Source organism: Vigna unguiculata, chromosome 3 (assembly GCF_037176805.1).
Source record: "Vigna unguiculata cultivar grain cowpea cultivar isolate G323 ecotype 2 chromosome 3, ASM3717680v1, whole genome shotgun sequence".
In the NCBI taxonomy this organism is placed as follows: Eukaryota; Viridiplantae; Streptophyta; class Magnoliopsida; order Fabales; family Fabaceae; genus Vigna; species Vigna unguiculata.
Genome location: NC_140794.1, coordinates 40216069 through 40227770, shown reverse-complemented (window position 1 = coordinate 40227770; position 11702 = coordinate 40216069). Strand labels below are relative to the sequence as shown.

Below are 11702 nucleotides of genomic sequence, written 5' to 3'. Positions count from 1 at the left end.
TCATTATACATATCTTTAGATTTCATTTCTAATCGAGTTTCAAATACTAAATACCCCTTTTACGCTTTATTTGCATGGAAAAATAAAATTCAATCTCATTTCAATTTATTAAATTACTATTAAACGTTTTTTTTTTTTTGCATTACATAAAGTAATTCCTTCATGATTATTCATTATTCAAATATAGAATGAACATATCAAGTCATTCCAAAGGAAGACATAAGTGAAATTAAACCTAACTCTGCATTGATGTTTTGTGCATGAAAAGCTTGTGAAGCTAGGTATTTGATATAGCTTTATTTACACAATAAATCACTAAAATGGTAAAACCTTGTTGACTATACTAGAGGAGGAGGAAGGTATGAAGAAAAGAGTTTTGGTTTGTATCAATGTTGAATATTAGCACTATCCCTAATCTTCCCACGAACATGGTTGATGTAGTTCTCAGCGTTGATGTCAACATCTTCCAATGTTGTTGGGTCCTCCTTTGGTGGTTTCATGATTCTTCTCTTCATCTCTTGTGTTATTTCACTCTTGTAAATTTTCGACATTGAACATTCTTTGCCTTTGGTTGGTGCAAGGTCTTTTCTGAAACTCTGCCCACAAAATCTAAGAGACGATAATCTTATGATGTTTGCAACCACCAATATTGATGTCTCACAAATTGATCTCTTGTTGTAGTCCTTGTTGGTCATTGCGAAGAGCGTGTAAATGCTTGAGGCAAGCTTAAATGATTGTTTTAATAACATAACAAAAAGTGGAATTGAAGAGATTATAGATATAATAATGGTGAACCAAATGGTGACCACGTAGCACATTCACTTTAAGACAAAGTTTCGTAACAATGATTTGGGAAGTGACAACTCAATAACTATATGTACCACGTATTTATACGTTGTTCATCATAAATGTTAAGTATTCCTTAATGCATATTTTGTCAAAAAGTATATTCTAAGAAATAAAGAAATCGTTCTTGAATTGGCTTCTAATGAGTAACTTATCAATATCCACACGGAAACACCAAAGTATATACATTTATTTGATATTTCTGTTTTTTTTCATCACATTATTATTGTATAAGTCTAAGTCACATATTAAATAAATATAGTACCACAGAAAAAATGTACAAATTTATTATTTTAAAATTTTATATTGAAACTGGTGCAACTTTCTTATATAAGTTGGACTCATTTATTATTAAAGTGATGTGTTTGTGAGGAACGTATGATGTTTGGGAGAGGGAAATAAAGCAAGTAAAAAGCATGAATTCCTTTAGCCTTAACTTCTGGAATCGTCCTTCGTTTTTGTCATGCTTATTGGGACCACCATAAGTTCTCTTACTTCGTTTTTTCCCCAACTTCTACTTTCTTTCAACTTCATCGTGTCAATCAAAGTTGCCTTCAAGCACCAATGTCTTTGTTAGTATCAATACTTTGGATCTTGCGTCGTCATTTCAAATTACTCTCCATTTACTCACTTTCTCTTCCATCTCATCTTTCACTCTTTTTTTAATTTTATTTTCTATATTTTTTAATTAAATATATTTATATTCTTCGAAGTTAACGAAAATATAAAATTCATTAAACTTTGATATAATTAAGTTCGGAAACTTTAAAAATAAATATATATAGTTCTCTTGACTCAATTACGTTAATTATTTTTTTTTTGTGTCAAACATTGTTTTAGATTAACATTTGAGTTGTTTATACTATTTGACACGTTTCATCTCAACCATCAGTCTAAAACAAATTTAAATTTTACGTCAAAATTTAGAGACTATAAATATATTTAACCATTTTTTTTCATACGGTGTGCCTTTATATTTTAGTCTATAAAACTAAGTATAGCTGAACGTGATTGAAGAAAATGATTGATACAGTGAAAGGTCATTTTGGCCAAAAAATGTGTATAACTTTCATGATCACATTTTTTGCACCTTATTTAATTACTTTGGTTAATTTATGTATTGAATGGACCGGTCGATCGGAATTATTGACTGGTTGCGTGAGATTATTTTAAAGAAGGTACCTAAAAATGTGATCAATGCTCACTCACCGTTCGTGTGAGATTACTTCGAAGAAGATCTTCATCATGCGATCAGCAACCGCTTGGTAATCGAGCAGTCCCCTAATGCCAACTGCCCACAGGATCCCATCCTAAACCTTTATACAAAGAACGTGTCACGCCATCCGTTCAGTCATGTTGAGCAGTATCGGAATGAATTAAATAGTTGTTTAATTAATGTAAACATATCGGTAATCAAGATTAAAAAGTAGTTAAACCATAATTAGGATGACCCTAATCATCAACCCATATGAAAAATTATAAATACAAATCAAAAGTATAGTTGTTAGAACTTTTGTCTCGCATTAATTACAACATTTATTGTTTTACCCAATCCTCGAAGCAGACAAGTACCCACGTATTGGTTGGCAAACAAGACTACCAAACATACAACACGAGTGAAAATTTAGAGAGGTTGAAAATTATTTAAGTAAACATTTAACCCTACATTCATAACAACTTTATTTTGGGATGAACATTTTTTTTCACCAAATCATTCATTTTTTTGTGTGGATGTTCTAAGAGCAATTTAACCTCACTTAGCTTGCTAAGTCATTCTAACATGATTTATGGGATCTTGCAATGAAAATTGAACTAAGGATCATTTTGATGGTTAACAATTACGTTACAATATAGTGTTGTCATTCAATTCAAAATTAAAACTGAGATCTTCGATTGCCACTTAAGAGATAATCTTCTTACTCAATTTTTTTTTTATTTGGTTTGAACTTTCTTATGTGATTTAGTGTGGAACATTGATTATTGTATTATTATCTTTTTTCTGAAAGAATCAATGCCTGATACTAAGCCACATCAAAGAATACAAAATGAGAGTCAAATTGTGAGAGTCAAAATATTATTGTCTTTTTATTTCAGTATTTCATGGACTCATACATTTCAACATTCAAAATTGGTTTATCATATGTTAAAACTTAAACAAACAGGCGATTCAATTTTATAATGATGATATTCTAAGGATACTGTTACCTAGTGAATACTTCCAATGTCTTACCATCACCAATCAATAAAATACTCCAACTTTGAAATTGACGATTTCCAAAATACCAAAGTTAATATACATGTGCTTCGTTAAAATATGAACTTTTGGCTAAAGCAATTCAAAAATATCAACGATAAATTAGAAGTCAAATAAAATATATTTTTCAATTATTACACGTAATCCTCTTCTTTTTTATTTGACAGAACCTAGTTTTCACATTCTGTAAGTTGCTTGATTACTAAACTGTTGGATTGCGTAGAAAAATTAAATCCTAAACTCTAGTTCAGGAACAAAAACAATGGCATAGCAAAAACTAAATTTGGTAATGTAGAAATTCGACTTTAGATATTAGTTTCCGTTATACAATTAATTTTTATATTAGAGAAACCAGAATCCATGTGTATAAAAATAAATGCATTACAAGAATTCAATATCGTAATTTTAAAAAATAATATTACGGAAGCTAATAATTATATTATAGAAACGAATTTTCATAACCACAAAAAATAGTCTATCGATGAGTCCTTCCCTCATTCTTCTTCCTTTTTCCTTTTTTTTTTCTCATTTCGTTATTTTTTTCTTGCCTTTTCTCATCCTGCACTTCCACCCACTGCTTTCCTCGTTATTGACCTGTGTGCAGCTACTGCACCACAGTTTTCATTCAGAAAATTTACATTGGCAAACATGCAACATGACAAACTTCATTATGGTGGAGGGAAAGACAAAGGGTATTGTACTGAGTCTATTTCAAAACTCACTGCTCATGATGAACATAATGTGTTGGGCAATATTATAGACCGCACCAGATAGCGGTCGGAGAGGTGAGAGGGGAAAAATGTAGGAGCTAATGGTAAATAAGGAAACTTAATAAATAACTGCACATGTACCCTCTGAAGAATTTGGCAACTTAATCCACGATTTGAGTGAAAAAATTGATAAAAAATCTGTCGACTCAGTTCAACATTAAAAGTAAGTCAACGACTAAATGAGTAAACAGCAAAACCTATGGGTATCGGTTCAAATGAAAAAACTTAAGGTTACCATGACATAATTTAATCACGAAAAATTAACACCTGCACTTTCATTTTAGGCATCATCAAAAGTCTCAAATGGACAACAATGTCAGGATCCAAAAATCTGCTCTCTAACTTGAGATTTAATTTAACGATAAGAAAAAAAGGATTACAGAACAAGATATACCATGTTATTGCCGCTTCCTCCTCCCAAAAATATACAACCTCAATTGGTGGCTTGCGTCAGTTCTATTGGTTTCTTGTACAAATACGGCAGCGGCGGCAGCAGGTAAACTCCGAAAGAAAGAAATATGTTGATGACCACCCTCCACTTAAACAGTAAAATTCCTCTTTCCTTAAAGACACATCTACAGTAACAGCAGAAAGCAATAACTACAAACAGGTAGATAAATGAAGTTACAAAAAATAATCTGGAGTCTTGCGTGTGGTGTCAGGCTCAATTTGCCTGGGAGCTGGATCAAACTGAAGAAAACTCTGATCCATATTCTCTCCTATTTCTAGTATGGCAGCCATATTCCCACATCGGTAACAGTAATTTGGAGCACTAAATACGGTAACCACATTCTTGTCCTGAAAGATCGCCAACATAAAGACAACAGATAGTATCAAGAAGGTTTCCCAACGTGGAAATAGATCGTTATATTGATTGAAAGAACTTGTCAGTCACCTGGCACCAATTGTATCCTTCCATAACAAGCTGATGAGCTCTAGATATCAGGGAGAGACCATTGGTATGATTAAACTGAGTAGCAATATCCTGTCCAAATGTGTATCCTGCCCCACGGGGAGATATTCCCCATCCACAGCGATCATCAGGGTCAGACCACAATAGATCACACATTGGTCCTTCATGTGGAACCTGTAACATACAAGTACGATTGTTAGGCAAACCAGGTGAGACAATCGAGAAGTAACTGGGCAAACATAAAGTTCAGAAATGCCATTTCATCGTGGAGTTTAAGATGAGATACCCTAAAAGCTTTATGTGCTTGACTATGCCCGATACAAAACTAAAGTTAAGCTACTGTAAAACTAAGAAAAAGTACCGTTAAAGAACTGAAGGCAGCTAACTAATATACATTCATATGCTTCAATGATTCATTCATAGGTAAAGAGTAATAGACTTATATAATCTAAAATATACCATCAACTAAATGATGACCCTATAAGTGTCATCATTTCACTATAAGGAACTAAAATATAAACTAAATAATATTCTGACCACATACCATAAAATCTTTAACCATTAAATTTTTCTTCTTTTCAGCCTCTTTAGACCCATCATATCATTACCCACCCATTCACATTGGACCTTGTCCGCAAGGTCCTTGAAAACTGCATCAAGTTGTTGAAAATAGAGGCCCGTGGAAAGATTTGTTTAATAGTGGCTTTATGAAGAAAGCCAAGTGGATGAGTTGGGGTATAATTGGAAGGTCAATTTTGCTTGCTGTAACATGTGTTAAGGTGACTGGAGGTATACGTGAGAATTTGTGGGAAGGTGTATTTGTGTGAAAAGGAAATCCATACGGTGTGACATGGGGGCCTAAAGGGGTGATTTGGGGTTTGAAAAGTTGATTGCGATGGGACGGGTTGACGACTTAAACTAACAAATAATTGGAAGGGCCATTAATAGTTTGAATAGAGAATGGAGATTTGAGGAAGTTTAAAGGTTGGGAATCCAATGACTTGGCTGCTTTTGACATAGATGGAAACCAGCTAGCTTGGGGGGAAAAGCAAGTGAAAAAGGTCAATGAGTCTAGGAATCAAGAGGAAAATAGGACCTTGCATAGATAGTGGTTTTGTTTGGTGAAGTTAGTATAAATGTTCGTTAAGATGGCTGTGGAGCTCCGCTGTGTGCTGTGGAAGCAGCTGTGGCATTGATGGTTGTGGTTGTTGTGGAGGATAACACAAATATTGGTGTTGATGAGCTTGCGAATCCATTGGGGGTGTTGTAGTGACCACAAATAATGGTAGAGTAGTAGATATCCATGGGAGGTAGAGTAGACAGTATGAAAGCACCATTTAATAAGAAGCAAAAGCTAAGCTACTGTTAAACTAAGAGAAACTACAAATAAAGAAGTATTGAGAGCTAAAAGATAAACATTGATATTCTTCATTGATGACAATAGGTAAGAAGGACTACACTTATATAAGCTAAGAGACACCAAAAACTAAATGATGATCCTACAAGTGGCATCATCTCATTTAGGGAATTAAAATATAAACTAAATAATATTATAAATATTAATTTTAACATTGTAAGACCATCCTATGGAATCCTTGAGTCATTTAATTTCCTTCTTTTGCGTTTGTTAAAATATATTAAGATTAAATTAAAGAGGAAGGTCATGATTGTTGATCCTAGATGAAAAAAATCTCCAGAGAATAACTATATTTGCAAGTTGCAACATCAAGTAAAATATTTTTCAAACCATATTAAACATCAGACCTATATCAAGCTCAAGATATAATTTTCAAAATATATGTTCTTCATATTAAATGGATCATAAGGAAATTCAGTGCACTCATGCTAGCCGTTACACACAAACCTCTTGTATACGATCCAATGCCCTGATGTTATCCAGCGTATCCAAAGAAGGTGAGAGACCTCCATGCAAGCAGAAAACCTGTAATATAAGTTGAAGTTAGAGCCTGCCATCAAAATTAGCCAGATGAGTTTTCTGCAACATATTTAACTCAAACCTGACTCTCAATGAGGGCAGTCAGAGGTAAATAATCAAACAAGTCTGTAAAGTATTTCCAGACATTGGCATTTCCGTATTTTCTCAAGCATTCATCATAGAACCCATACCTGAAAGCAGAAGGCAAAGGATAAATGAAATAGCAAAACAATACATTTATAGTTTAAAAATCTATTGTTTAGTTCAAAAATATTTTCTACTTTTTCCCATTTCATTTCTGCCTAATATTGATAAATTAGTTTTAACAAGAGTCATTCATACACAACTTACAAGCTTGGTATATGATCATAATGTTTCAGAATAAAATATAGGGTATCTTTTAAAGTTAGTTCCGATAGGAATTCATGTACCAGGTTCATCTCAACAAAGTATTATTTTCGTTGAGTTTGGTAAAATTAATTTTGAACTTCTGAACGTAATTAAGAGATGTATAGAAACTTATCTCAACCACAAGATTCACATTGGAACCCATAATTAGTAGAGTTAACCACATAGGCACAAAGTAATCTTGCTACTCATTCAGTGACCATAAAGGTCTATATAAGCACTAGGCATCTAATAAATAGCTATAAACAAAGCGTATATTCTTTATTATTCTAACTTTTTATGTCTTAAAACTAAACTTTTTAGTCAGCATAATAATGATGAGAAAGACAAATATAAAAAGAGAAAATCTATATGGCCTAAAGACATTACAAAACCAAATTGTTTTTCTAAGCCCTTTGAAATCACCCACTGGATAGATGGAGCACAAATAAGTGAGCTCCATTGGGCAAAGAAGTCAATGATTAGTGAGATTTAATCCTAGATAGTGATGTGGACTGGTTGACACCAAAACTGTGATACCAGATAGTGGAATGACCAGTATTGCGAAATTTTAGATAAATGCTAAATGATATATACATACATGCTCAAATATTAAAAAAATATCATCTAAAATTGATTGCTAGAAATGAAAAGTAACAAGGTCAGAGAACAGACCAAAAATTTTAAAGGAGAGAGAAAAAGAGAATAAATAGAGAGTGCTAAAAAGGATAACAGGAAAAATGGCAGCAGATCCACCACTACGTGGATAATGTCGCCAACAGTGAGAATGCATTGAATGCAAGTTAAGAGAAATTTGGGATTACATTTGAAACCTCTGATTCAACGATAGAGAGGGGCAATCAAATTTATCAATGACGGATAGCAAAAGACCAAAATTCCACCATATAAAAATGACATTGCAGCCTATGGTGCTAGTGGGCCTCCCTTGCAAATTGCCTATGGCAGAGGGGTCAATCGATGTTAGAATATGGCAGCCCTATAACGTTTATTTAACAACAATTGGGGAAAAATTGAAAAATTATCCGAAATACATCCCTAGAAGATAGTAAGGCACCAACAGGGATAAATTAGGGTTTCTGCATCCATTATTCACATCCCAGTCACACTCATTCCAGCTGCAAAAGACAGCAATTTCAATCCTATAATAGTTCCAATGGAAGCTATGAAAAATTGCAATCCATAGCACCCAGCTGTCTTGCAAGTTGCAATGTGATCCAATTACAGCGTGCTATTGATAATTGTGGCTGAATATACATCAAACCTTCAGTTTAAAATGATAGAACTTAACATATACAAAAATAACAACGGATCCAGAGATTTTGTTGTGTGAGAAACATTGATGAGAAGAAATGGTCCATACACTTGAGTAATTTGACGGCTTTCATGATTTCCCCTGAGAATTGTAATTCTATCCCGATAACGAACTTTCAGAGCCACCAAAAGAGAAACAGTTTCTACTGAATAGTACCCACGATCTGCAAGAATTAATCCATGATAATGAGGAAAAGGTAGAAGTATCCATAGAGATGAAGAGTATAACTTGAAAGTCATAAAAAGAAAAATGACAAAAAAATTATAAGGACCATCTATGTTGCACGGATACAATGCAGGTACAAGGCAACATATCTATTCTTGTAAAATGTAGTATGCAAGAAAACAAAATATTAACATAAGAAATGCATACATACACACACACACAATTGCAGTTCCAAAAGTCCAGAGAAAGATTATACTTCTAAAACATTACTGAAATGAAATATAACTAAACCATTATTAGCAGAAATCATTGCCTATTTCCTACAATGAGGAATAGCTCCAAAGTCATCGCCCCATCAACCATCATCTGTAAAGTTGTGAAAGATGAGATTTTGCTATGCACACTTTGCTAGTACATTGTGTTGATATAAGCATTAGATCGGAAGATCAAAGCAATCATGCAAGAGAAAACTGGAAATGATGTGCCATGTAATGGGAAACCATATAGTTATTATACAATTATTTTAAAAAGCTCTCCAGAATTCTTCACAAACACGTATTGGACATCACAGAACTTCACCCCTCCAGTGCCAATACAACCACAGTTTCATAAAACTAATACCCACTATTTCAATTTCAAGGCAGCCCAAAACAAAATCACCTCACCAGGAGGGAGGGAGAAAATTGGGAGAACATTTCACAAACAGCTCTCCAGCAAAAGCGTTTCAGAGGCCTCAAAAGTTTAACGATTAGAAAAAAAATAATCCGTTCGAAAAAAATAATTCTAAGACCGTGCTATCAACCTGATAATAATTTCATTGAATATTTATGAAACCAAATTACACATTGAGACCCACAAAGCCAATTTCTCAGCTAAACAAAAAATAATAATCTCAGAACCATAATACAAAAAAGAAAAAAAAAAGGGAAAGGGAATTGAATTCAAAAAAAGTGACTGACCTACATAATCACCCATGAAGAGATAATTGGTATCGGGTGCGCTCCCTCCAATCCGAAACAACTCGATGAGATCGTAGAACTGACCGTGAATATCGCCGCAGACGGTGACGGGGCACTTCACCGGTTGCACGTTCCACTCCTCCACCAGAATCGCCCTCGCTTGATCGCACAGCGTCTTCACCTCCGACTCCGTCAGAGGCTTGCACTCCATTAGCTGTTCGATCTGACGCTCCAGATCCGCGTGAGACGGCATCGTTTCGTTCCCTCGTCTGAGATCACCCCTTCTTGTTTTTTTTTTCTTCTCTCAGATCGATTCGCTCTTCCGAGACGATAAAATCGATCGATTTCTTTAGGTTCGGGCGGTTAGGGCAGAAGGTGTCGATGGCAAACGGAGGAATGCCGGGGATAGGGCTAGGGTTTGGAGAGTGGAACGCAGCGTTTCGAATGGCGTGGTTGGATTTGGTCTCTCAATTTCGCGGTTGCGCCTTTTCTCTTTCTCTTTGTTTCCTCGGCTTTGTGTTTCTCAGTGAGACAGACAAAAACAAAAAAACAAAACAATTTTTTTTCTTAAATCATAGAAAACAATAATTTAATTGTTAATTCATATTTTGTGTGATTGAGAGAGAAGAAGAGGGTGGCGGAGCTTTGCCAGCCAGATAACTAAATAGAAAAATGAAATGAAATTCAAATACAGAATAAATAATGAAAATTTCTAAGGCTAAAGTATAGGTGAGTTTGTTTGAGTTTTGTTTTTTCAAAAAATCAGTTGTTATATTTTTTTAAATATGTAAGATGCTATTAATTTTTTGTAAAGGTGATTCTAGAAGAAATAAAGATTAAATTTCTAAATTACATTTTAAAAATAATCTATAAGAATTTTAATTATTTAATTAGGTATTCACAACTACCTTTTTGTTCTTTTTAAATTTTCTCAAACCTTTTAGAACTAATTTTTACCTTTTTTTTTTCTATGATGGTCAAACCATAGAAGAGTAATAATTAATTCTAATTAATGAGAACAAAATGTCTTTTATGATACTCTTTTTTAGAGATGTCAAAATGGGTTTCAACTCGTGAGCCAACTCGGCTCACCACGGGTTCAAGACTGGTTGGGTTGAGAAAAATTCAACTTTTTCAAAAGTGGGTTGAACTCAACCCGGCTCACTTAATCCACGGGTTGAAGGTGGGTTGGCCCACTTAACCCACCAACACTTTCTAACAATTTTTTTTTTAAATTTTTTTTTATTTTTTTAAATTTTTTTAATAATTATTTACTACTCCTATTATATTTGTTTATAATTTCATATTTTTAAATGCTAGAATGTTGCTTAATTATATTTGAATAGTTTGAATGTTTAATTAATTTGATTGTCAAGTTATATATGTTGATAGTTTAATCTTTAACTATAATCTTTATAGTAAATTACTCAAGTAACCGTCTTATAAACAATTTTTTCTAAATTAGCATGAAAAAAATGTATAATTTTTTTAATTTATATTTTGTTAAATAGCATGACAGAAAATTTTTAATATTAGTCGAGCTTTCTTAGACTATATGAATACTTTCTTGGAAATAATTTTTCATATATTGGTGGTGAACATGATTAAAACATTGGTTCTTGATTTTACTATGATTGTCATCTCATGGGTTATTTAAAAAATTATTTAAATATTTGAATACTAAAAAATAAATAAATAAATAATTTTTTTAGGTGGGTTGGTGAGTCAACCCACTTAACCCACCAACCCGTGGTGGGTTGAGCCGGGTTACAAAATTTCTGGCTCACCATAAAGTGAGCCGGGTTGGGTTCACTCATTTTCAACCCAGCTCGTGGTGAGCCAACCCGTGTGAGCCAGGTTGGCTCACTTTGACATGTCTACTCTTTTTTAGTATTTTATAGGTTTTATAGATATTTTTATAGGTGTGAAAATGGATAACCCAGTCCGGTCCGACTTGATCCATCATAGGTTGATCACTTAGTGAGCCAACCCAACCCGACTTATTTATTAACAAGTAAAAAAAATTGAACCCAACTCGGCTCACCATGGGTTGGTGGGTTAAACAGGTTGGCTCACAGACTCACTTAATTAAAAAACTACAAACTTTTTTATTTTTTTTTCAGTCAAAACAAAATTATA

The 11702-nt window shown here is 33.5% G+C and overlaps 2 protein-coding genes across 2 annotated transcripts; both read right to left on the bottom strand.

Annotated features, from left to right (window-relative positions):
- Nucleotides 1-220: 220 nt before the first annotated feature.
- On the bottom strand, nt 221-850 carry LOC146887845 (uncharacterized). Its single transcript, XM_085670281.1, has one exon. It carries the CDS (start codon nt 816-818, stop codon nt 387-389), a length of 432 nt encoding a protein of 143 aa, XP_085526407.1. The 5' UTR covers nt 819-850; the 3' UTR covers nt 221-386.
- Nucleotides 851-4115: 3265 nt separating this feature from the next.
- On the bottom strand, nt 4116-10194 carry LOC114178282 (serine/threonine-protein phosphatase PP2A-2 catalytic subunit). The gene is made up of 6 exons (XM_028064101.2): nt 9564-10194; nt 8488-8602; nt 6802-6910; nt 6648-6725; nt 4766-4957; nt 4116-4668 (listed from the first exon to the last, which is right to left on the bottom strand). Exons 1-6 carry the CDS (start codon nt 9814-9816, stop codon nt 4495-4497), a joined length of 921 nt encoding a protein of 306 aa, XP_027919902.1. The 5' UTR covers nt 9817-10194; the 3' UTR covers nt 4116-4494.
- Nucleotides 10195-11702: the final 1508 nt, after the last annotated feature.